General features: G+C 39.1%; 1 protein-coding gene across 2 annotated transcripts in view; it reads left to right on the top strand.

Annotated features, from left to right (window-relative positions):
• Positions 1 to 1690: 1690 nt before the first annotated feature.
• ccdc39 (coiled-coil domain containing 39) overlaps positions 1691 to 27147 on the top strand; it is a 133897-nt gene continuing 108440 nt past the window's right edge. The window contains exons 1-8 of one of the 2 annotated variants that reach the window (XM_059944778.1): positions 1691 to 1855; positions 5175 to 5294; positions 7133 to 7279; positions 7627 to 7785; positions 9214 to 9306; positions 11932 to 12060; positions 18765 to 18956; positions 20454 to 20557. In XM_059944778.1, the coding sequence (XP_059800761.1) occupies positions 1766 to 1855; positions 5175 to 5294; positions 7133 to 7279; positions 7627 to 7785; positions 9214 to 9306; positions 11932 to 12060; positions 18765 to 18956; positions 20454 to 20557 (1034 nt within the window). In that variant the 5' untranslated portion in view covers positions 1691 to 1765. The remainder of the gene's footprint in view (positions 1856 to 5174; positions 5295 to 7132; positions 7280 to 7626; positions 7786 to 9213; positions 9307 to 11931; positions 12061 to 18764; positions 18957 to 20453; positions 20558 to 27147) is intronic. The other variant, XM_059944769.1, reaches the window with a different exon arrangement.

Here is a 27147-nt window from a genome sequence, read left to right as displayed (position 1 = left end):
TATGTTATGATTGCACTGCTCCTGGGAAACACTGTCTCATTCTGCCCTGCAGAACTGATGTATGGTTAGAATGACAATAAAGTTTTTGAATCTTTTAGTGCATAGATAATCACTCAATCACAGACCAGCATCTTGGCTTTCTTCAAAGTAAACTAGAAGGTTCAGCATGTCACTGAACACTTTTAACAAACTTCTATGGATGTGCTGGTGAAAGTATTCTGACTGATTGTGTCATGATCTGGTACGGCAATCCAAATATACAGGAAGTTACCACCAAGTTCAAGAACAGCTACTCCACTGTAACAGTTTAGTTCTGCACAACTCTGATCTCTACTTCAGCATAGCAACATTATGAACTCTTTGCTGTAGTTGTGTTCTTTCTTGTATAATTCATGTCTTTCTTGTGTATAGTGTATCTGATGCTATGTGCTTGTGATGCTGCTGTTTGCAAGTTTTTCATTGCAACTGTGCATACAAGTTCTTGCACATATGAGAATAAACTGACATTTGAAATACTGGATTTGGAGGAGTGTGAGGTAGTCAACAACTTAGAGAGTTATTGAGCTGGAGAAATAATAACAAGAATTGAGTAAAGCATTGAAGGAACCAGAAAACAAGGATGAGAGCCTTAAAATCATATGGATGTTTAGCTTGAAGCAATTGTGTGTCAACAAACAATGAGATGGTACTACTTCAGACACAGCACTGAAATATGATGTTTCAAAGGAGACTGGCCAAGAGTGTTCTAGAATAAATAGTAAAGAGATAGTAAAGCACAAGGATAAAGATTTCAGCAGAAAACAAGAGGAGGCAGGAATGAAATTGGCAATGTTACAAAGGTGATCAAACTCTGAGTGATATCTGCATCTGTAAACTCATGGCTTCTTTGATCAAATTTCAGGTTCAAACACTCAAAAATGCAAATTAAGAACAGGAATAGATCAAAAATCTCCTCAAACAATTTAATAAAATCATGTCTGTAACCTCAACAGTGCATTCCGTGTAAACTTTCACTGCTCATCTCATTGAGAATCTGTCAACCTCTGCCTTAAAGGTAATCACGCATTATCTGTTGAGGAAAAGGGGTCCAAAGATTGACAACCCCAAGGGAAAATAATTCTGCTTTATCTACTTTAAATAGGCGGCTCTGTATTTTAAAAACCGTAACCCTTGGCGTTTCTCCTGCAAGAGGAACCATTCTTTCTCCATGCCCTTCCTGTTATCACCCCTCGGGCTCTTGCACCAGAACATTCTCATGTCATTCGGTGTCACACACAAGAAATTCTGCAGATGCTGGAAAGCTTGAGAACATGCTCAAAATGCTGGAGGAACTCAGCAAGTCGAGCAGCATGTATAGACGGAAATAAACAGTCGGCGTTTCGGGACGAAGAGACTCGATCCAAAACATCGACTGTCCTTTTCCCTCCAGGGATAGTACTGCCTGACATGTTAAGTCGAACAGCATTTTGCGTCTGTAGTTGGGTGTCAGATTTGTTTGATGATGTCTTTCAGAAACACAAAACTTGCTCTGTAAACGTGCTTGTTTAAAGCAAAATGCAACAGAGCTCATGGGCCTGTGATGGAAACAACTGGCGGGGTCTTGCACACAGCTGACTGAAGCTCCTTGCGGGCACTGAGCGCCCTCTAGCGGCTTTCCTCCGACCAGCGGCCGGAAGTACCTGCTGTTTACAACCGGACGCTTGGGTCTCCAGGGCAACTCGCTTCTTCAGACCCGCATAGTGCCCGTTGGTGCAAAGCTCGGAAAATGACGAACGCTGTTCTGTGCGAAATAGATTGGGACAATGGCTTCGCCATACCTGTGGCAAACGTCGAAAACAAGGCTTTGGAGGATGAAGTAAGTGGCGGAGGCTGTGGGCCACTGGACCCGCCGTTCACCGGAGGCTGGCTGCCGAGTTAGCCGCTTGTCCGGTTGCTTCTGCGGTGTTGGTATCCCTCAGTGCTGCTTTTTGTTGAGCAAATCGAATCCTACATTTTCCAACTAAGGTCTTATCGTCACACTGGTGAAGAAGAGCGAGCCCTGTTTGATTCTTCTAAAAAAAAAATCAGCCAGTAGCATTGAAATTAATTTAGTTAACATTCTGTGATCACACCAGCGAAACGAAATTTTTATTCTGTGCAATTTGCGTCATTATATGATCATTTGATTTCTATTTTCCAATTCCTAACCACAAATGTGCGTCTGAAAAGTTACCTTTACTTTTACCAACATGGAAAAGCATACTGAGGTTTAAATAAACCGTATATATAGATAAATTGTTGGAATGATTCCATTCGATTTATTTATCAACAAATAGGTATGTATATTCTCTGGATGTTACACATGGAAACATTCCTATAACTCATGTGGGATCAATTCATAAAGTGAATGATAGCTCTCAGTGAGGAAATATGAACGAAACTGGCAATTTCCACCGATACCAAAGAGCATCTTTTCTAGAAATCAATAAAAGCATGTTGAATACATGTGTAAACACAAGAGATTCTTCAGCTGCTGGAAATCCAGAGTAACACACACACAAAATGCTGGAGGAACTCAGCAGGTCAGCCAACATCTATGGAGAGGAATAAAGAGACACATTTGGGAGCTGGACCCTTCATCAGGGCTCATCTGCCTGACCTGCTGAGTTCCTCAAGCATTTCATGTTGAATGCACTTATATTTTTACAGTTATATTCAAAGATAAAATAAGCAATTACTAACTTTTGAGCAGCACAGTAAAAATATGGGCTGTAATTATGGTGTGTTAGAATTAAAGATTGAATCCATGTGTCAGATCTCAGAATCAGAATGTGGTTTAAAAATCACAGACTGTCGTGGAATTATTTTTGGCTTGCAACAGCAGGAGGTTGCAATATATAATAAATAAAACCATAAATTACAATATATAACTGTTAAGTAAGTAGTGCAAAAGAGAGCAAAAATAAAGAAGAAAAATAGTGAGGTAGTGTACATGAGTTCATTTTCCATTCAGAAGCCTGATGGTGGAGGGGAAGAAGCTGTTCCTGAAACATTGAGTGCACCTCTTTAGGCTCCTGTGCGTGCTACTTGATGGTGCCAACAATAGTCATCAAAAAATTTATAAATGGTGTTTGAGCTTAGCCTAGCCACACACTTGTGGGCATAGAGAGAGTAGAGCGGTAGGCTCAGTACAAGTCATTGAGGTGCGCCAGTGTTATTTGTCAGAGAGAAGGAGATGTTATTTCCAATCTGCAGTGACTATGGTCTTCCATGAGGAAGTCAAAGATCCAATTGCAGAGGAAGGTACAGAGGTCCAGGTTTTGGTGTCTGTTGATTAGAACTGAGGGTATGGTTGTGTTGAACACTGAGCTGTAGTTAATAAACAGCAACCTGATAAAAAAAGGATATAGTGCTTTTCTGGTATATATGACGTATAAACTCTTCTCAGGCTTCTAGCTGGATACAAGTGTCAATTTTAAGACTTTTTGATGACAAGCTTCACCATCTTCATCCCTGATTGGTTAAAATTGACACCAGTACTCGACCGGAAGCCCAAGAAGAGTTTATACAGCAACCTGATCTTTGAATGCATTGATATTCGGAATTATGATTCACTATATATCTGTAACTGGGCTATTAAAACATTTTATTGAGTTACATAGATAGTAAATGAAAGAACTATTAAGCAGGTAGTAACAGTGGAGAGAAAAATAGTTTATGTTTCTGGTTGATGACATTTAATCAGAATGAGGAAAGATAAGAGAAAAATTTTTGAAGAAAGAAGAAAGACAAGGTTAACAAAAGGGGTGATGCTGCATCAGAAATGGAAACAGATATGTTAATGGTAGGATTCTTAGCCGTAGCTTAGGCCTCTTTTTTTGAGACCATGATCTTGGGTTTGGACAGTAAAGCCAAGATCATATATTGTTCCTGCATCCATCCTGTTTGGGAAGATCAGATTTGGAATAAAACTGGAGTACCAGATGAGAGACCTATCAAGTTTGTCAGCCATATGATGGCTTATGATTTATTTTCCCTCTCAATCCAATTTTCTTTCCTTTTCCCTGTAATCTTTACTGCCCTTACCGATCAAGAACCTACAACCTCTGCTTGGCCTCTACAGCAATGAATTCCACAGTTCCACCACCCACTGGCCAAAGAAATTCCTCCTAATCTTTGTTCCAAAGTGACATTCTTCTAGCTTGAGGCTCTGCCCTCTGATCCTTCAGTCTCCAATTATTGGAAACATCCTCTCCATATCCACTCTGTCTTGGCCTTTCAATATTCAATGGGCTTTCATAAGATCCCAGCTCATTCTTCTAAACTCAAGCCTGTATGGGCCCAGAGCTATCAAACACACCTCATGCATTAACCCTTTTGTTCCTAGAATCATTCTTGTAAACCTCTCATGGACTCTCTCCTATTCCAGCATGTGCTTTCTTAAATATGGGGCCCAAAACTGCTCACAGTATTCTGAATGCAGTCTGACCAATGACTTATAAAGCCTTGGGATTACATCATTGCTTTCATATTCTAGTCTTCTTGAAATGAATGCTAACAATTCCCTTCCTTACTATTGACTCAGCTTACAAGTTAACCTTTAGGGAATCTGGCAGTAGGATTGCCACTTATTTGCCAACTCTTCTAATTTGTCCAAGTCTTTTACTCCCTGCTTCTTTAATACTACCTGCTCCTCCACCTATCTTTGTATCATCCACAAACTTGGCCGCACCGCAGGATGTAGTAGTAGAGGCCAATACAATAGTGACAGTTAAAAGACTCTAAGTTTGGCACATGAATGTAAGAAAAAGGGGGGGGGGGGTAGTGGGCTTTGAGGGAAGGGCAAGTTAGATTGATCATAGGTTTATACAGTACGTAAGCACAACCTTGTGTGCCAAAGGGCCCATAACATGCTGTACTGTTCTATGTTCTATCAATAAACTGGAAATAAATTTCAGGGGAAGGTGTTTTGGACATGAGTGTAGGTATTGTTAGAGATGGAGGAGTGAATCATGAAGGGAAAGGGGGGAGATAATAAGATGTTTCTGGAGGTGACATCACATTGAATGCTTTGAAGCTGATAAATGAGTCTGGATGTTGAGTTATTGGAAATAATTGTACAGCTGTATTTGTCAAATGGAAGCCAAATGGAATGCCAATAAATTGATACTTTCTATTTTTCATTGTTATCATAGGTGCAAAAGAAGCAGAAAGAAAAAGCTAACTTTGAAAACCAGCTGACAAATTTTGAGGATCGCATCCAGGCAATGACAATGCATCTGCAGAATGTTCGTAGGGAGTTAACCAATACACAGGTATGCATTAATCTATAAGTATGAGATTATTCTGATCAGTCTTGCATTATTTAGTACTGATTCAAATTCCTTAATCTACGTTCAGTAGTCACTTTTTTAGGTACATCTGAACAACAGCTTGTTACTGCAAATGTCTAATCAGCAAATGATGTGGCCGCAACTCCATGCATAAAAGCATGCAGACATGGTCAAGAGGTTCAGACCAGACATCAGAATGGGGAATCAATGTGATTTAACTGAATTTGACTGATGAATGATTGCTTATGAATGGGATGGTTTGAGTATCTCAGATACTGCTGATCTCTTGAGATTTTCACAGAAAACAGTCTCCCGAGTTTGCAGAGAATGGTGTGAAAAACAAAATATGCCCATTGAGTAGAAATTCAGTGGGCAAAAACACTTTGTTAATGAGAGAGGTCAGAGGAGAATGGCCAGACTGGTTCAAGCTAACAGGAAGGCAACAGTAACTCAAATAACCACGCTTTACAACAGTGGTCAGCAGGAGAGCATCTCTGAACCTTAAAGTAGATGGGCTACAGCATCAGAAGACCATAGATGTACACTCAGGTACCTCCTGTACCTAATGAAGTGGCCATTGAATGTATGGCATCAGTGTGATCATTTGCAAGATTTTCATAACACTATTAAGGTCTTGAATTTTAGTAAAAGTTATGGCAGTTATCCATTTCAACTTGGGACTTCTGTGTAGTTTCAAATGTTTATATGACAAACTCTACAAAAATACTTGAAGCATTAAGTAAGCCAAGCAGCTTTGGTGAGGAGGAAGACAGAATCTAAGCTTTAGGCCGAGAAACTTTCACCACAATTAGAAAAGTGAGGAAGTAATTGTGTAATGTTGCAGCAAGTGAGATGGTCAGATAGAAGAATGTTTGTAAAAGAATGCAGTTCAAGTTGACAAGATAACAATTACCTTAAAAACAGGCAGTTAGAGACAGAGAAGGAGGAATGCAAACCTAAGCTGCAAAATATATTTGTGGAGAGAAAAAACAAGGGTGGTAACCTAAATTCATTAGAAATGAGTCCTGAAGGCTTCAGTGTACTCAAATGAAAGATGTGCTGCTGTTGTGCGTTGCTGGTTAAAGTCAGATCAGAATGAGAATGTGTGAAATTTGACAAGAAGCTTAATGTTAATCTTGCGGACTGAATGACAGTATTCTTTAGATGGCTTACCTGAATGCATTTCATTTCCTCAGTGTAGAAGAGATCATGTCATTAACACAGAATGTACTGGATTAAATTGGAAAAATGCAGCTGAGTTATTGTTTCACCTGGAAGAACTGTTTGGGTCTTGGTTGGTGGGAACAAAAGAGACAAAAATGCAGCTGCAAAAACTCCTGTGGTTGCAGTGGAAAATGCCTTGAGAAAGGAGTGATAGGTGAAGATAAGAGAATGGACCAGGGAATTGTGGAGGGAAGGGCCTACTGAAATTCTGCAAGATGAGAGTAAACTGTGTTAATGTGATCCCATTAGAGGTAGAGCCATAGACTGGCTCCTAGTCCTTTGAACTGCAGAAACCAAGTGGAGTTGGTTTATCAAAATTTACCAAAATTTAGTTTTGATACATGTACCTTGGTTTTTGAACACAAATTAAGGCTTTATTCAAAATGTTCAGTACTGGTTTACATTTTAATTATGCATAGTTGATGAAACGTGTTAATATCAAGTAATAATACATGATGTGGTTCCCAAGATCCCTTTGTGTATGAGCTATGTCAATGCTACATTTGATGTGTTCTTCCTTAAGCCATTTCATCGTTAGTTATACTTAATGAGAAGCAGGCAATACAAAGCTATTGATGGATGATCCTTCCTTTTAGTCTTTAAAAAGAGCCCGAGAAAAGGAACTTGAAACTGAACAGCATTTCAAGACAATTGCAGAACATGAAATGCAACGTCTCAAGCAAGAGATTCAACGGCTTGAAAATGAATTAGTTTTATTGAGAGAGAGAAGAAATATTATGGAGGTACGACTGTTACATACTGAGCATTTGGTAACATTTTATTGCTATTTTGAAATTCTTATTTGTACAATTGATGCCATGTTCAATGTAATAAGTGCTAGAGGTGCAGAAGACATTCATTTTTAACATTCAGTGGAATTTATAAAAAAATATAAAAATATATAAAAATATTGTTTTCCTGATCCTTTCAGTTTCCCACCTGGTGAGCTAAGGAATTTTAATTCTTAAGATGGTTAGCATTTTCAGATAATAAATCCAAGTGTATTCATATTTTCTTAAATGGAGAAATAAATGTTTATTGCAATCAAATGATTTCTAGACTACTACATATTTTTTAAATTTTATTTTAGAATAATATATATAGGTATTCTCAAAAAATTGAGGATTTGAAGTGTCAGTTGAACTGGGATAAGCAAGCTTTGGAGGCCTGGCTGGAAGAGTCAACCAAAACAGATGAAGATACAATTACCATCCAGAAGTATGCTAAAGAAGATGAAGGAAAGATCAGGGTATTTTTTTTTGATGTTGTTGATTTCTTTGTCAAATATATATATATATGACTGTGTCCCATGGTAATTTTAACAAACCAAAGGCAAAGACTACTTTGTGACAGCATACCAGAGTAATGATTGGTGTGTAGAGCTTAGCTACCTTGTGTCTGCAGCAGACAACAGAATATGTTATAACTAACAATAGCGGTTAGAGACCAAAAAGTAGAAATCACCTTATTTAACTTTTTCCACATTTTATGTGTGCATTTTTCTTGTAATTCACTGTTCTAATATCTTCCTTCATGTGACTGAACTTATCACTGCACAACACTGGTCAAAGCCTTAAATTACATCTCTACCATCAGCAATAGTATTCACATCATCTTTATCCTCCTTAATCTTTCTGTAGCTAGAGTACGGTCAGCTATACGAAGCTCAGGTTCTTTACTCTTATTGAACTCTATGAGACACACTTAGTGCCTCTTTTACCATCATGATAAAAACATATACAGTCGGCCCTCCTTATCCGCTGATTCCGCATGCGCGGATTCAACCAACCGCGGATCAGGAAAACCCGTAATTCTTTCTCCAGCACTCATTGTTTGAGCATGAACAGACTATTTTTTCTTGTCGTTATTCCTTAAACAATACAGTGTAACAACTATTTACATAGCATTTACATTGTATTAGGTATTATGAGTAATCTAGAAATGACTTAAAAGTACAGGCAGTCCCCGGGTTATGAACGAGTTCCATTCCTGAGTCCGTCTTTAAGTCGGATTTGAAGTCAGAACAGGTACATCTGGTATTATTTAGCGTCAGTTAGTCAAACGTTTTTCTTAGTATATAGTACATATTTTACCTTTCTATGCATATAAAACACTTAAGAAACATATGTATTTTAATAATTAAAGCACTGCATTGCTTAGTAATAATTGTAGCTTTCATCGGGGCAGGGCCTTTCACATTTAAAATTTTAAATTGTTCTGATTGTTGACTGACTGTAGCCTAACGTTTTTCCAATGACAGATGGCATTTCACCTCTTTCCAATCGTTTTATTACTTCCACCTTATTTTCAATCGTGATCGTGATTATTTTCGTGAATAGAAACACTGCGGATTCAGAGCTACGCTGCTGGGTCCTAATGTCCACTGCACAGTGACAGGTTAAATTAGGGACTTGAGCATCCGCGTTTTTTGGTATCCACAGGCGGTCTCAGAACCAATCTCCAGCGGATAAGGAGGGCTGACTGTAACCAGAAAGAGTTTCCTTTTCTACTTTCTACACTATTACCTGTGAAATTCTAACATGGATCTATCATTGAATGTGTATACCTTATGTAAATATTCACTGTGTTCACTACTTCATGTCAATTATTCAGCACCTTGTACTTATTGGGCTGCATATGAAACAATATTAGCTTATGATATTTCTGTTTAATACAGGAAATAACAGTACAAATGGAGAGGATGACAAATGACGCAAATAAAAAGCGGAAGCTGCTTGACAATGAAATGACTGAAACAATTGCTGCTCAGGTAATATACATTATATCGAACAATGTTATTCTCAGCATGGTTCAATTAAGCTGAAGCAAAAATAACAAGTACAAGCACTCCAAAACAGAAACAGACCATAATAACTCAGAGGTCTAGTAGTATCCATGGAGAGAGAAATATAGTTCATCTTTGAGGTTGATGATCTTTGATCAGCAATGCTTAAGTGAGAAAATAAGCATGTATAAAATTGCAGAGAGACGGATGACTGGAGAACAGAGGGTGATAGGGTGCAGATCAAAATTGTCAGGTTTATAATTACAAACCCCATTTCCAGAAAAGTTGGAATATTTTCCAAAATGCAATAAAAACAAAAATCTGTGATATGTTAATTCACGTGAACCTTTATTTAACTGACAAAAGTACAAAGAAAAGATTTTCAATAGTTTTACTGACCAACTTAATTGTATTTTGTAAATATACACAAATTTAGAATTTGATGGCTGCAACACACTCAACAAAAGTTGGGACAGGGGCAGGTTTACCATTGTGTTACATCACCTTTCCTTTTAATAACTCTTTTTAATCGTTTTGGAACTGAGGATACTAATTGTAGTAGATTTGCAATTGGAAATTTTGTCCATTCTTGCTTGATATAAGACTTCAGCTGCTCAATAGTCTGTGGTCTCCGTTGTCTGATTCTCCTCTTCATGATGCGCCATACATTTTCGATAGGACATAGATCTGGACTGGCAGCAGGTCAGTCAAGCACACGCACTCTGTGTCTACAAAGCCACGTTGTTGTAGCCCGTGCAGAATGTGGTCTGGCATTGTCCTGCTGAAGTAAGCATGGACGTCCCGGGAAGAGATGTTGCCTTGATGGCAACATATGTCTCTCTAAAATTCTAATATATGCCTCAGAGTCAATGGTACCTTCACAAACATGCAACTCACCCATGCCGTGGGCACTGATGCTCCCCCATACCATACAGATGCTGGCTTTTGCACCTTTCACTGATAACAATCAGGACAATCTCTTTTCATCTTTGGCACGGAGAACTTGACGCCAATTTTTTCCGAAAACTAGCTGAAATGTAGACTCATCTGACCACAGCACATGGTTCCACAGTCTTTCGGTCCATCTGAGATGAGCTCAGGCCCAGAGAACTGGCCAACGTTTCTGCATGGAGTCGATGTATGGCTTCCTCTTTGCGTAATACAGTTTCAAGTTGCATTTCTGGATGCAGCGACGGACTGTGTTAAGTGACAATGGTTTTCTGAAGTACTCCCGAGCCCAGGTGGCTATAATTGTCACAGTAGCATGACTGTTTCTTAGGCAGTGCTGCCTGAGGGCTCGAAGATCACGCGAATTCAACGGTGGTTTCCGACCTTGCCCTTTACGCACGAGATGTCTCTGAAATCTCTGAATCTTTTCACAATATTATGTACTGTAGATGTTGAAAGACCTAAATTCTCTGCAATCTTGCGTTGGGAAATGTTCCTTTTGAACTGACTAAAAATTCTCTCACAAATTTTGGCACAAAGGGGTGAGCCACGACCCATCCTTGCTTACAAAGTCTGAGCCTTTGATGGACACTACTCTTATATCCAGTCATGATACCTCACCTGCTACCAATTAGCCTGCTTAATGTGGAGTCTTCCAAACCGGTGTTACTTGAATATTCTGTGCACTTTTCAATCTTATTTTAACTCTGTCCCAACTTTTGTTGAGTGTGTTGCAACCATCAAATTCTAAATTTGTGTATATTTACAAAATACAATTAAGTTGGTCAGTAAAACTATTGAAAATCTTCTCTTTGTGCTTTTGTCAGTTAAATAAGGTTCACGTGAATTAACATATAACAGATTTTTGTTTTTATTGCATTTTGGAAAATATCCCAACTTTTCTGGAAATGGGGTTTGTACTTTAAAACCACCACTTCAAGAAAGAGGAGAAAATCAAAAAAAAAAGAAATTGGAAAGTACAGCTACCTCTGGAAAGAAGGAAAACTAATGCATACCTGTAGTTAAGTCAATATTCAGTGGTGAAGGCAGCAATGTGCCTAAATGCTTTTTCCAGGCTTACTTTTGCCATTCTTGAGCAACGTAGGAGGCCAAAAACTGAGGGGGTATGTCTGGATAGTTCAAGTTTGTCATGATGAAATGAAAGCTGAAGTAATCATCCAATCTGCATATGTTTTCTCAAATGCAAGACAAAATAATGAACACCTAATACAATACACTAAATTGGAAAAAGTGTAGGGGAATTGCTGTTTCAATGGGAAGTATTGCCATTGTTTGAAGTTATTGTTATCTTGATCATTTTGGATTGCATCCATTCACAGACATCCCCTCTGTTCTTTTTGTCCCTCCTCATGTTTGCAAATTAAAATACTTTCATAACTTTCCAGTTTGATGAAGGTTTGTTGAACTGGAGTCTCTCTTCATTGCAGCTGCTTTACCTACTAAGTGTTTCCAGCCTGCTTCCAAGTGTTTTTTTTTACTTCAGTAGTATTTCAGTTTTGTTGTATGTTTATTAAATACAACTTTGCATACATCTGAAGCTTCATAAAAATCATTTGACTTTCATGTAAAGCATAAATGTTTAACAGCAAAGGTAAATATGCCTTTTATGAAAGCAAATTTGGAAACCTGTTTGTATTGTAGATGGAATTAGACAAGATAGCACACGATTTTCGCAGATCCCACAGTGAAAGGCAAGAACTAATCAGACAATGGCAGAACATAATTGAGCAGATGAACAAAAGAGATCAAGATATGGACAAGTGTGCATTGGTAGGAAGCTTTTCTTTCCTCGTCAGTAATTTAATTTTCAACACAATTTAGTACTATCTCATATTAAAATCATTATGTATAATGACTATGGACTTTGGGCAATTATGCTATATTTACATGCTTTTGTATGTTAAGGAAATGGTCTGGATGATTTGCAGACATTCAGTGTAACGCTTGCTGGGGTCACAATTAGTAATATCTGTGCTACTACTTGTACTTTCAGGAACATTTACATTTTTATAGCTGTTGCTTTAACCTGTGTAACTGACCAACTGGACATTGAGTTTAAATCCTTTACTGTTGTTCACTCTATTCACAGGCTTTCTCAACCTGCAAGAGATCATGATGGAAAAAAATAAACTTAACTTTTTGAACTTTGCACAATGCACAATGCTAGTGCTTGCCATGGTGGGCAATGACTGAGCAGCTCCATTAGCTATCTCATTACCTTTAGAAAAATTAAAGCCTGCTTTGGCTTAAGCCAGATATTAAACAGAAATTTATTATGTTTGCCTTATGAGTTTTTAAAATTTATAAAAGGGAAAGAAAGAGGTTAATTTCAAGAAAGGTAAGCTAAGCTTAACTGTTTTTTTCAAGAAAGGAAGGTTAAAAATTCATTCATTAAGATCATTGACAATTATTTTTGGATTATTATATCTACAACTTACTGATCGTGAGCTGTAGATTTAATAATTTTTATGCAGGGGTTCCCTGAGTCCTGAACATTATTTCAAGGGTTCTTCCAGGGCAAAAAGGTTGAGAAAGGCTGCTTTATCCAGGTGTTACCAATTAAATATACACAGCAGACAATGACCATATTTATTTGTTAATTCTGATTAGTTCAAACAACTCAAAAATTCACTATGGGTTTCAAACAATTACCTAACTCCACTTTAAACCCACCCCATCTATTTTACCCATTATCTATATCACCTGGCTACATTATGTGCCTGTGATGCTGCTGGAAGTTTTTCATTGTACCTTTGCATAAACTCAACCTGGATTGATTGAGGTTCGATCTTGGCATGCTCTTCTCTGGGTCACTAATTCAGAGTAGTTTTTATTTATTCAAAGTGGTTGATCTCTGGCGTTACTGCTGTTGGTTATCTTGTAAAGCACCTTTTATGCATTTCTTTACATACTTGTAGCCATACAATTGGCAATAAAGAACTATAACTAAATGAGTATGGGGTTATAATCCACATGAGTATGTGTTTCTTTAACCCCTACAAATTCCTACTGACACCTTTCCACAATTACCTCAGCTATTAGTTCCTGAAGTACTCGGTGTCTGTTTATGCAATTTATCGGACTGACCCTTTTGCAAGATGCCACTTCCTGAATCATCCACATTTGCTCTCCAGATAGTTCCTTATTGTGATGTAAAGCTTTCATAGCTATGTTCTTATGATAGTAATGACCAAGTATTGATAATTTGATCTTCCTTCTCTTTACTCTGTTTCTTTGAATTGGCTCCCAGTATCTCTCTTCCAGAGCCTGATGTGGTAACAAGCAAATTGCTGGGGAAAGCTGGCAAGTCAGGTGACACCTGTGGATGGAAATAGATGGTTCCCCTCCAAGGGTGTTGCTTGTCCTGTTGAATTCCTCCACTACCTCATGTGTTGCTTCAGATTCCAGCATCCAGTCTTTTGAGCTTGATGGGATATTTAATATCTCTGGCTGATACAAGGAAAAACGGGTTGCTGTATCTCAAGTTGTTTTGGTTAAAATAATAGGAAAAAATGTCATTTTCACTCTGTAATTTGCAGATTGTTTAAAGAGTTCACATTTTTAATAGGAATTTCTAGATATGCAAAAGAATATATGCTATAACACCTTGAAGCAATTTACAACCATTGTCAACTGATCACCCAGCATAAATTAAGCTTTATTGTGCACATAGAACCTACCAAGACATCTCACTGTTCGTGCTTACTGTATATGAAGACTATTTCTTGCCATGTCATTGACTCATTTTTAGACATGCCACCTCATAATTTATTGGCACATCAGGCAAATTTTATGTACTTGACCATTTAAAGGCATCCATTCCTCATTAATGTAGTTTCACTCTGTTATTTGCACTTCATTAAATGACATCAGTGAGTTAGATTTTGTTTGGGGTTGGGGGGGGGGGCTACTGTTAACAGTTGTGAAAGATAAATGCATTATTTCTACCTGGAAAAAGCACAGTAGTTACGTCCTTTTGGCATTATCATCTAATCTGCAGAGCAGGGAAATTATTATCAAGGCATCTTTTGTTTAACACTGTGAAGGAAATATCCAGGACTGTTATTCATTGCAATATATATTTTAGCCACATGATGGTGCAAGGTTCTAAATTTATTTCTCTTCGCTATATCAATTATTAAACTAGTAACAGCTGCATATCACAACACTTCTTGATGAAAATAACATTTTGAATGTTATTAATTTGTATTCAAAGGCATGTTCACCATGAAGGGGATCATACTTAGAATTAAAAGAAATACATATATTTCTCGAAAATAATTATTATTTATTACTTTATTGTCGCCAAACAGTTGATACTAGAGTGTACAATCATCACAGAGATATTTGATACTGCGCCTCGCGCTCCCTGGAGTACAAATCGATAGTAAATATAATTAAAATTTAAATTATAAATCATAAATAGAAAAGGTAGAGCCAAAAAAAACCGAGAGACAGGTCCGGATATTTGGAAGGTACGGCTCAGATCCAGGTCAGGATCCATTCAGCAGTCTTATCACAGTTTGGAAAGAAGCTGTTCCCAAATCTGGCCGTACGAGTCTTCAAGCTCCTGAGCCTTCTCCCGGAGGAAAGAGGGACAAAAAGTGTGTTGGCTGGATGGGTCATGTCCTTGATTATCCTGGCAGCACTACTTCGACAGCGTGCGGTGTAAAGTGAGTCCAAGGACAGAAGATTGGTTTGTGTGATGTGCTGGGCTGTGTTCACGATCTTCTGTAGCTTCTTCCGGTCTTGGACAGGACAACTTCCATACCAGGTTGTGATGCACCCTAGAAGAATGCTTTCTACGGTGCATCTATAAAAATCAGTGAGGGTTTTAGGGGACAGGCCAAATTTCTTCAGCTTTCTCAGGAAGTAAAGGTGCTGGTGGGCCTTCTTGGCAGTGGACTCTGCTTGGTTAGACCAAGTCAGATCAGTTGTGATATTGACCCAGAGTAACTTAAAGCTTTTGACCTGTTCCACCTGCGCACCACCGATGTAGATGGGGTCATGAGGTCCGCTACTCCTTCAAACAACCAATTCCTTCGTCTCTGCTGATGTTGAGGGATAGGTTATTGTCTTCGCACCATGCCACCAGGTTCTTAATTTCCTCTCTGTACTCAAACTCATCATTACCCGGGATACGGCCTACAGTTGTGGTGTCATCAGCAAACTTATATATTGAGTTTGATGGAAACTTGGCTACACAATCATGGGTGTACAGTGAGTACAGCAGGGGACTGAGTACACAGCCTTGTGGGGCACCGGTGCTCAGAGTGATTGTTGAGGAGAGCTTGTCCCTTATTTTTGCAGCCTGGGTCCTCTGTGAGGAAGCTGAAGATCTAGCTGCAGATCTGAGTGATAAGACCCAGGGTCCAGAGCTTAGGAATCAGTTTATTTGGAATGACGGTATTAAAGGCAGAGCTGTAGTCAATGAAAAGGAGCCTTACGTATGAGTCTTTGTTCTCCAGGTGTTCTAAGGAGGAATGTAGTGCCAGAGAGATGACATCTGCCGTTGACCTGTTGCTCTGGTAGGCGAATTGCAAAGCATCGAGGTTGACCGGTAGGTTATGGTTGATGTTTGCCATAACCAATCGTTTGAAGCACTTCATAGCAATTGATGTCAGAGCCACAGGTCGGTAGTCATTCAGGCATGCCATCACTCTTCTTCAGCATCAGGATTATTGTTGCCTTCTTAAAACACGAGGGGGTCTTAGACTGAAGCAGGGAGCAGTTGAAGATGTCAGTAAACACTCCAGCTAGCTCGCTTGCACAGGCCCGGAGAACCCGTCCCGGGATGCCATCTGGGCCTGTCGCCTTCCTTGGATTTATCTTCAGGAAGGCTCTTCTAACGTCCTCCTCAGTGACGATGAATCTCGATGCCACCAGGTCCGGTTCATCCGGAGGGGGCGGGACATTCCTCTTCTGTTCGAATCTTGCGTAGAATACGTTAAGTTCATCAGGAAGAGAAGCGCTACAGTTATTGATATTCCCAGCCTTTTCTTTATGCCCAGTGATCTCATTTAGACCCTGCCATAGTCTACTGGCATCCCTCTGGTTAGCCTGGGCTTCCAACTTGGCTTGATATTGCCTCTTGGTGCCCTTAATGGCTTTCCGGAGTTCACGCCTGGATTCCATGTAGCGACTAGTATCCCCGGACTTAAAAGCCGCAGCTCTAGCCTTCAAGAGAGACTGGACCTCATAATTCAACCAAGGTTGAATACCCAGATCGCCTTGCGAGATACACAGTCCTCTGTGTATTTCCAGATAAAGTCAGTGACAGCTGAGGCATACTCATCGTGGTTAGCTGCTGGGAAGTAGCACTATGTACTTTATAGCAATCACTGTATTTACATTTTTAAATTTAATTTATTAGTATTTGTCATATTTAATACTACCAAACATGGGATGAGTTTTAAAGTAACTCTGAGGGGAATCTGACTAACTCAGTTCTAATCTTAGTCATTTTTAGTAATTCATGGAATTATACAATAGTACATAAAACTACAGTCATTGTGAATCAGGCATATTGTAAGCCAGCTTCTGCAGATTTTCTCTTGTTTGCTATTGCTTCTTGGATTTTTTTCTATTTATACATTGCTTTATCCCAAAAACTAAATATAATAATATTGATATTAAAATGCTAGTAAAGTAAGTAGAAATTGGATCACATATCACTTTTTAGGAGCTAAATGTGGAAAAAAGTGATTTTATTCAGTGTAGGACATCTCCAGGTAAAATCTTAATTGCACAATTGAACTGAGCATTTCAAATGTGGACCTGACATTTACAAAAATCGGAAGCACTTTTAATGACATTGTTTGTTCGAAGACTGTTTCCACTCACACCATTGTAAATTGAAGCTTAAAGTTATTATTTAATAGTCTTAATAGGACTAGCAATGCAGTGTTGTAGTTCATTGTTTTTCTTATATATTTACACATGTCTGGAGCCCTTAAAGGAACTCTAATTTGAAGAGTACTAATGCTTTAAGAGTCCTCTTATAACAATGTAACACCAAATATTACACCAAAACAAAGTCAAGACATTTGTCTGCAGGTTTCACACTTTTAAGTGTTTAAGTGTTACACTCTTTCTCTCTGAGTCCACACATATATCCAAGATGCTGGCCTCAGACTGCTGTCCCAAGCTAATTGAAAAAGAAGTGGTTGTCGGGCACAGGTAAAAGTGCTACCAGTAAGGTCAGAATGGAGGTAAATTGGTGGCCTCATGAGGAGGAAAATCAATGCCTTGAACCTCTCAGGGGATTGGATAGGCAAGGATCAATTGATCTGTTGGCACTCAGGCTGCTGAACTATTATTTAGTGTCTTCAAACCCAGAACTTTCAGAGTCAACAGACTCCAAATCATATGTGTGTGTTCTGCCATTGTTGTCCTTCGTGATAGCTGTGAGTGCGATCTGAGTAGGATTCTGATCACAAGAGAGCCATGTTTTAATTAACACGCACAACATGCTGGAGGAACTCAGCAAGACGGGCAGCATCCATGGAAACGAAGAGTCAACGTTTTGGGCCAAGACCCTTTGTCAGGACTGAAGAGTGAGGGAGCAGGGGCCCTATAAAGAAGGTGGGGGGAGGATGGGAAGGAGAAGACTGGTAGGTGCCAGGTGAAAAACCAGTAAGGGGAAAGATCAAGGGGTGGGGGAGGGGAAGCAGGGAGGGGATAGGCAGGAAAGGTGAAGAAGGAATGTAAGGGGAAAGCACTATGGATAGTAGAAGGAGGCGGAACCATGAGGGAGGTTTTTAGTTTTTGTGTAAGAGCTACTTGCTCACGCATGTTACCCCTTTGCTGACAGTGGAGAGTTATTTGCTGACATTTAAGTTCCTACGTACTTGGAGCAATAATCTGCTCACAACTGGCATTTCACCGCTCAATGAAAATAGTGAGATGCACATAATTATCATTTCTCTGGTTATTGGGGACACCAAGCGGCTCCTTGGTAACATTTCACTATTCCTTTTGAGCTCCATATTACTCCTTGTCATTTCTTGCATTTGGCCAGGTAGGTCCAATGAAATATGAGGTTCATTCTGTGTCTAAATCATGGTTATTAAGTTGTAAAATCCAGTGTACTAACCTTAGGAGATGTGCACCAGAATCTTTGTCCTGTATATTTTAAAAATAATGAGTAACATATTGCGTGTTTATCTGGAATCTCTTTTGGTCTTTATTCATAAGCCAAAGGGATTTTTCAGATTTAAAAAAAAATTTGTCACATTATAAATTTAACTAACAAATCTTCATCATAAACTTCCTGTAAGAGAAAGCTTCTTCACGCTCAGGTAGAGCTTCATTGCAGACAAAAGATTGGAACAAGATGGAAGTGTGTTGGGAACAAGTTCTTTATCCCATAACTGTAATAGCTTTGACGTTGAATAAAGATACACCTTGAACAATTTTGAACTGCATTTAGCTCATAACATTATTACATAATATTAAAGGTATCTCTTTAACAGTTACTGGCAGAAGTAAAACAGGAAATACGAGAAAAAGAAGCAGCCATGAATGAGAAGATACAGTTTCTTAAGAATGAGACTGAAAACAACGAAGAATTTGAAAAAAAAATTTCCATAAGTGAACGTCAAGCAGCTAAGCTTCGATTAGAATATCAAGCGCATGAAACGAACCGTATTCAACTACAAAATGAGGTAATTAACAAAATTCTTTGAATTTAACAGTTGTAAATAGAAAATCTCAAACTAGTAAGTAAATTAGTTGGATTCCATTAGCTAAAAGCTGGCAGTTCCAAATAGAGAATTGCCCAGCAGATCTTACATTAGATGGTGAAAGATATAAGATCCTGTTGATTTCAGAGGGGTTGTTGGGTTGCAGATTTAGAGGCAATGTTAAAGTAAGTTACTTGAAAAAAATACCTTGTTTTGTTTTAATAGATATTTTCAATGAACAACTTTGTTTTAAGCTTGAAAGTGTCTTCATTCAGGGTGAAAGAAGTTGTCTGAATATATGGTGCCTCAAATAATGAATGCAGGAAAGTAAGAAATGTTGAAGATGGAAAATAAAATTTGGGGAAATTCAAACAAGTATATTTTACATTGAATACTTGTTGAGGTTATTAATTTTCAGATATATTTGAAATGATCATATTATTCCATTTATATTTTTAATACATTTACATCTTCTGTTACTATTTCCTAAAAGTACTAGCTGCCAATAAACTTTACTTGGTTATTTAAAGTACCAGTTACATATGTTGCAACACTAGTAGCTCTTGACAAGCAAATGAAAGACACCAGAGAACCAGAGGCAGACTTCCAGATAAGGTTTAAATTAGGCGATTCCTTAAAGTTTAACTGTCTATTTATCTGTAGAAGTGGATTGAAATCACTGCCATTAAAAAGTAAAATCTTGGGAAATGGTTTTTGAGTCAATAATTTCAATTCACTTCTTAAAATAATACTTGCCATTTTTACATGATACAGCAATGGCAAATATGATACACAAAACTCAGAAACACTGATGCTAGAAGCACTCAGGAAGTAAGGCAGCATCTGTGGAAAAAAAAACAGTTAAGCTTTCAAGTGTAGCAACTTGAAATGCTATCTACCTTATGGCAAAAAGAATTCACCAGATATCACAAGAAAGGAACATAGAGCAATGCACTCTGATTTCCAACAAATCAGAGTGATTTAGCAAATCACCAGATAATGAGGACATAGTGAATAGAAGTTGGAAAACAAAAATGAAACCATTTGGTTCAGGAACAATTAGAAATAGGAAATGCCTCAAACAAAACTTGTGTAAACACAAAGTACACTGCAGATGCTGTGGTCAAATCAAGACATACAAAAAAGCTGGATGAACACAGCAAGTCGGGCAGCATCCGTTGACTGCTCCTTTCAACGGATGCTGCCCGACCTGCTGAGTTCATCCAGCTTTTTTGTAAAACTTATGCACCTGTTTTACCAGTAGCAGCCAAAATTAAGATTGAAAAAAATATTTATGGATTTCTATAAGGCTGATTTTGCTTCAGTTTTCATGATGGAGCAGGTTATGGAAGGTGTATGAACCCTATAAGTATTCCCTGTAGCTTGCTCATTTTAAATTGTGTATTGGAATCTAACAGCTGATTATACAGAATTGTGATTTTAAAGTGTCGTCTAAAATTTTTTTGGTAATATGTACAGCTTGACACCTTAAAAAGCAGAGTGGATAGAACTGCAACTGATCTGGAAACTGCCAGAAGTCAAATAACAAATTTGAAACGGGAGAGCGTAGAAAAGTCCAACAAGTAAGAATATTATTACTATTTGTCATGATGCATGTATTTTACCATTATAAACATGGCAATTTTATTTTCTATTTAACATATTTTAATTGTTTAGGAAAAGTGTGATGGATGTGATGAGTGTTGGTGTTTAGGTAAAATATTTTCTATTTTCATGCAAAGGTTTTAACTTTTGTCAATGCAGAGGTGTTGGTTTTCAGCTTAACAGGAATGATTATTCCAGAGGTCTCCTTTTCTGTATCCAAGTTATCCAACACTGCCAATTGCATTCTTTTTCAGTCAATGAAGTCCTTTGCACATGTCAGCATTGATTGAATTTAGTTCATCATTCCCTGTACATTGAATTCAAACTCCAGAAACTTTCCTCCATAATCTTGATTCATCAAATTATGTGTTCCTTTCATCCGTTGTCTCTTCCTAATTCCAATTTTGTCTCATGATTAGTGAGAGCCTTCAGGCATTTTGCTGTAATTCTCTGGAGCTACCAAACCTCATCCATATCACTGTTTCAACATTTTCTGAAACATTCTGGATCCAACTGTGCTTTCCTCATTTCTCTTAATTGCCTTGTACATTTTATATAATTTTGTATCTCTAAACCACATTATAATCGTGATATATAAATGTAAATAGGCATTGAAAGTTATTTAAATTTGTATTTGTAGCTATTATCTGAGTAGAAAAATGGACAAAGTTTGTTATTATACTCCATAACATAGGTAAAATGACAACATTCTTTTATGCTAATACTGAAATTTATAAGGCTGTAATCCTCAAACACCACCAGTTATGACCAAGTGACATCACTTCATACTGTCTTCTATATCTGTGTATTTTTTAAGGATCAGCATTAAAGGTCATTCCTTTAACTCCAACATTATGCTTTCAAAAACGTAAGTCTACTCAGTACCCTGATAATTTCAGTGAACATGAAGATCAAATACAATATCTTGCTATATATGTTGTGATATGCTGAAGCTCATAGAATCCAGCTAATAGGCAATAAATTGCAAGGGAGGACAGCTTTGATTTTGTTGCGGTAACCTCTAATTATAGAGTCACAGTCATAGAACACCATAGCACAGAAACAGACCTTCTAGTTTGTTCTGAACCATTAATCTGCCTAGTCCCATTGACCTGCACTTGGGCCATAGCCCTGAATACTCTTCCCATCTATGTACCTATCCAAATTTCTTTTAAATGTTGAAATTGACCCCACGTCCACCATACTCTCAGCACCCTCTGAATGAAGAAGTTCCCCCTCAGATTACCCTTACCTATTTCACCTTTCATCCTTAACCCATGACCTCTAGTTGTAGCCTCACACAACCTTGGTGGAAAAGCCTGCTTGCATTTACCCTATCTATACCCTTCATAATTTTGTATACTTCCATCAAATCTCCCCTTAATCTTTTATGTTCTAGGGAATAAATTCCTAACTATTTAAGCTTTCTCTATAACTCAGGTTCTCAAGTCTTGGCAACATCCTTGTAACCTTTCTCTGCACTCTTTCATTCTTATTTACATCTTTCCTATGGCTGTGTGGCTAAGTAAAGCTCTAACACCATATATAAGTTTGCTGATGACACCACTGTTGTGGGCTGTATCAAAGCTGGCAATGAATCAGCATGTAGGAGGGAGATTGAAAATTTGACTGAGTGGTGTAATCAGAGCAACCTCTCACTCAATATCAATAAGACCAAGGAACTGCTTGTAGACTTCAGGAGAGGGAAACCAGAGGTCCATGAGCCAGTGGTGAAGAGGGTCAGCAACTTTAAATTCTTGGGTGTAACTATCTCAAAAGACTTTTTCTGGACCCACCATATAAATATAATTATTAAAAATCACTACAGCACCTCTGCTTCCTCAGGAGTCTGCGGAGATGTGGCATGTCATCAAAAGCCTTGGCAAACTTCTAGAGATGATGGAAAGTGTGCTGACTGACTGCATTATGGCCTGATAAGGGAACACCAATGCCCTTAAGTGAAAAATCCTACAAAAGTGAGTGGATTCGGCTCAGTACGTCATGGATAAAGACCCTCCCTACCATTGAGCACATCTACATGAAATGTTGCTGTAGAAAAGAGCATCCATCATCAAAGATCCTCACTACCCAGGCTCTTTTCTTACTGCTACCATCATGTAGAAGGTACAAGTGCCTCAAGACTCACACCACCAGGTTCAAGAACAGTTACTACCCATCAGCCATCAGGCTTTTGAACAAACGGGGATAACTACACTCATTTAAGGACTCTTTTATCTTGTAATTTATGCTCATTATTTCTTGCTATTTGTTTATTTCTGCATTTACAGTTTCTTGTCCATTGTTTACAGTTACTGTTCTATAGATTTGCTAAGTATGTCCACAGAAAAAGAATCTCAGGTAGTATGTGGTAACATGGATATCCTCTGATAGTAAATTTTACTTTGTACTTTGAATTTTGAAGGTAGGTGACCGAAACTGGGCACAACACTCTTGTACCAATGTCTTGTACAATTTTAACATAACATCTCTACTCCTGTACTGAATACATTGATTTTTGAAGGCCAATTTGCCAAAAATTTTCTTTACGAGGTATCTCCCTGTGACACCACTTTCAATGAATTATGGATCTGTATTCCCAGATCCCTCATCTAGTGCACTCCTCAGTTCACTGCCACTCAAGCATGTAAAATGTATGGGGCTGAGGGGTAAAAAGGATCCACCGTGATTGAATGGCAGAGCAGATTCTATGGGCCAAATGGCCTAATTCTGCTCCTATATTATTATGGTCTTATGGGCCTACCCTGGCTGGTCATGTAGTTAAACCATAGAACATTACAGCACAGAAAAAGGCGTTTTGGCCCCTCTTGGCTGTGCCGAACCATTTTTCTACCTAGTCCCACTGACCTGCACCTGGCCCATATCCCTCCATACACCTCTCATCCATTTACCTGTCCAAGTTTTTTTTAAATGTTAAAAGTGAGCCCGCATTTGCCACTTCATCTGGCAGCTCATTCCACACTCCCACCACCCTCTGTGTGAAGAAGCTCCCCCTAATGTTCCCTTTAAACTTTTCCCCCTTCACCCCTAACCCATGTCCTCTGGTTTTTTTCTCCCCTAGCCTCTGTGGAAAAAGCCTGCTTGCATTCACTCTTATCTATACCCATCATAATTTTATACACCTCTATCAAATCTCCCCTCATTCTCCTATGCTCCAGGGAATAAAGTCCTAACCTATTCAACCTTTCTCTGTAACTCAGTTTCACAAGTCCCGGCAACATCCTCATAAACCTTCTCTGTACTCTTTCAACCTTATTAATATCCTTCCTGTAAGTCGGTGACTAAAACTATCCACAATACTCCAAATTCAGCCTTACCAATGCCTTATACAACCTCATCATTCCTAGATCCCTCTGTTCTACTGCACTCCTCAGTGTCCTACCATTTACCTTGTATGTTCTACCTTGGTTTTTCCTTCCAAAGTGCAATACCTCACACTTGTCTGTATTAAACTCCATCTGCCATTTTTCAGCCCATTTTTCCAACTGGTCCAGATCCCTCTGCAAGCTTTGAAAACCTTCCTTACTGTCCACTACACCTCCAATCTTTGTATCATCAGCAAATTTGCTGATCCAATTTACCACATTATCATCCAGATCATTGACATAGATGACAAATAACAGTGGACCCAGCACTGATCTCTGTGGCACACCACTAGTCACAGGCCTCCACTCAGAGAAGCAATCCTCCACTACCACTCTCTGACTTCTCCCATTGAGCCAATGTCTAATCCAATTTACTACCTCACCATTTATATACCTAGTGACTGAATTTTCCTAACTAACGTCCCATGTGGGACTTTGTCAAAAGCCTTACTGAAGTCCATGTAGGCAACATCCACTGCCTTCCCTTCATCCACTTTCCTGATAACCTCCTCGAAAAACTCTAATAGATTTGTTAAACATGACCTACCACGCACAAAGCCGTGTTGACTCTCCCTAATAAGTCCCTGTCCATCCAAGTATTTGTAGATCCTATCTCTTAGTTCTCCTTCTGATAATTTACCTACTACAGACGTCAAATTTACCAGCCTATAATTTCCCGGATTACTTTTTGAGCCTTTTTTAAACAACGGAACAACATGAGCTCCAATCCTCTGGCACCGTACCTGTAGATACGGACATTTTAAATATATCTGCCAGGGCCCCTGCAATTTCAACACTAGTCTCCTTCAAGGTCCGAGGGAATCCCCTGTCAGGTCCTGGGGATTTATCTACTCTGATTTGCCTCAAGATAACCTGCACCTTCTCCTCTTCAATCTGTATAGGTTCCGTGACCTCACTACTTGTTTGCCTCATTTCCATTGACTCCATGCCAGTTTTCTTAGTAAATACAGAGGCAAAAAACCCATTTAGGATATCCCCCATTTCTTTTGATTCCATACATAGCCGACCACTCTGATCTTCAAGAGGCCCAATTTTATCCCTTACTATCCTTTTGCTCTTAATATACCTGTAGAGCTCCTAGGATTATCCTTCACCTTGTCTGCCAAAGCTACCTCATGTCTTCTTTTAGCCCTCCTGATTTCTTTCTTAAGTGTTTTTTTGCAATTTTTATACTCCTCAAGTACCTTATTTGCTCCCTGTTTCCTATACATGTCATACATCTCTCTCTTCTTCTTTATCAGAGTTCCAATATCCCTAGAGAAACAAGGTTCCTTATTCTTATTCACTTTGCCTTTAATCCTGACAGGAACATACAAACTCTGCACTCTCAAAATTTCTCCTTTGAAGGCCTTCCACTTACCAGAGACATCCTTGCCAAAGAACAACCTGTCCCAAATATAAGCTTTTTAGATCCTTTCTCATTTCTTCAAATTTGGCCTTTCTCCATTTTAGAACCTCAACCCGAGGACCAGATCTATCTTTATCTATGATCAAGTTGAAACTAATGATGTTATGATCACTGGAACCTAAGTGTTCCCCTACACACACTTCCGTCACCTGTTCTAACTCATTTCCTAATAGAAAATCTAATATTGCATCCTCTCTAGTCGGTATCTCTATATACTGATTTAGAAAACTTTCCTGGACACATTTTACAAACTCTAACCTGTCTAGACCTTTAACAGTATGAGAGTCCCAATCAATATGCAGAAAATTAAAATCCCCTCAGAAGATTATTACCACCACACACAGCCCTTCTATTTGTGACTTCGCATGAAACTTTAACATCATTTATTTTCACCCCAGCTCCACTATCTACTCTGTCACTCTGGTTCCCATTCCCCTGCAAATCTAGTTTAAACCCCACCCCCAATAACACTAACAAACCTCCCTGCAAGGATATTGGTCCCCCTGTAGTTCAGGTGTAACCCATCTCTCTTGTACAGGTCCCACCTGTCGCAGAAAAGGTCCCAATGATCCTGAAATCTGAAAGCCTGCCCCATACACCAGTCCCTCAGCCACGTGTTCATCCTCCAGAGCATCCTATTCTTACCCTCACTGACACGTGGCACAGGTAGCAACCCTGAGATTACCACCCTCGAGGTCCTACTTTTTAACTTCCTACCAAGCTCTTTATACTCACTCTTCAGGACCTCCTCACTCTTTCTTCCCACGCCATTGGTAGCAACGTGTACCATGACATCTGGCTGCTACCCTCCCATTTCAGAATGTTGTGCACATGATCAGAGACATCCCTGACCCTGGCACCTGGGAGGCAACAAACCATCTGGGAGTCTCTGTCGCGATGACAGAATTTCCTGTCTGTACCTCTAACTATCAGGTCCCCTAACACTACTGCTCTCCTCTTCTTCCCCCTTCCCTTCTGCACTGCAGAACTAGACTCAGTGCCAGAGATCCGGCTGCTGCAGCTTGTCCCAGGTAAGTCATCCCCCCCCCCCCCAACAGTATCCAAATCGGTATACTTGTTGTTGAGGGGTATGGCCACAGGGGAGCCCTGCTCTGCCTGCCCTTTCCCTTTCCCTCGCCTGACAGTAACCCAATTACCTGTGCGCTGCTCTTTTGGTGTAACTGCCTCCCTGTAGCTACTATCTATAAACTTCTCATTCTCCTGAATGATCAGGTCACCCAGCTCCTGTTCCAGTTCTCTAACGCGGTTTGTAAGGAGCTGCAGCTGGATGCACTTCTTGCAGGTGTCATTGTCACTTCCCACATCCTGTAAGAGGAGCATTCCAACATCCTGCCTGGCATTCTGTCTACTCTAAACGAACAAAACAAAACTTACCGGAACCTATCCTCACCTCTGCCCATTCACGCCAAAGCCTGTTGAGCCAAAACCATCCCATTCTGTCTCAGTCCACTCTGATGATGGCTGCTACAATGCTGGCCGTTGTATATGGCGGTCTTTTTTTTAAACCTTTGGTGCGCTACGTTATGCGCCTGCGCAGTCTAGCCTCTGTGCCCCAATCAGTTAAAAAAAAGGCTTCTCTCCAAGGTGCCTTTACTTCTTCACTCTCCGCCTCTTGCTTTGATTTAAAGGCTGAAAAGAAGTTAGAAAGTATAACAAATGCTTTAGATTATTTGCAACAGCTCAACTGCTTGGATGTATAGACATAAATAAAAGCTTTTATAGACAATATAATATC

Source organism: Hypanus sabinus, chromosome 2, assembly GCF_030144855.1.
Source record: "Hypanus sabinus isolate sHypSab1 chromosome 2, sHypSab1.hap1, whole genome shotgun sequence".
Taxonomy (NCBI): Eukaryota; Metazoa; Chordata; class Chondrichthyes; order Myliobatiformes; family Dasyatidae; genus Hypanus; species Hypanus sabinus.
Note: the sequence above shows the minus strand (reverse complement) of the source record. Positions and strands in the feature narration are given on the sequence as shown.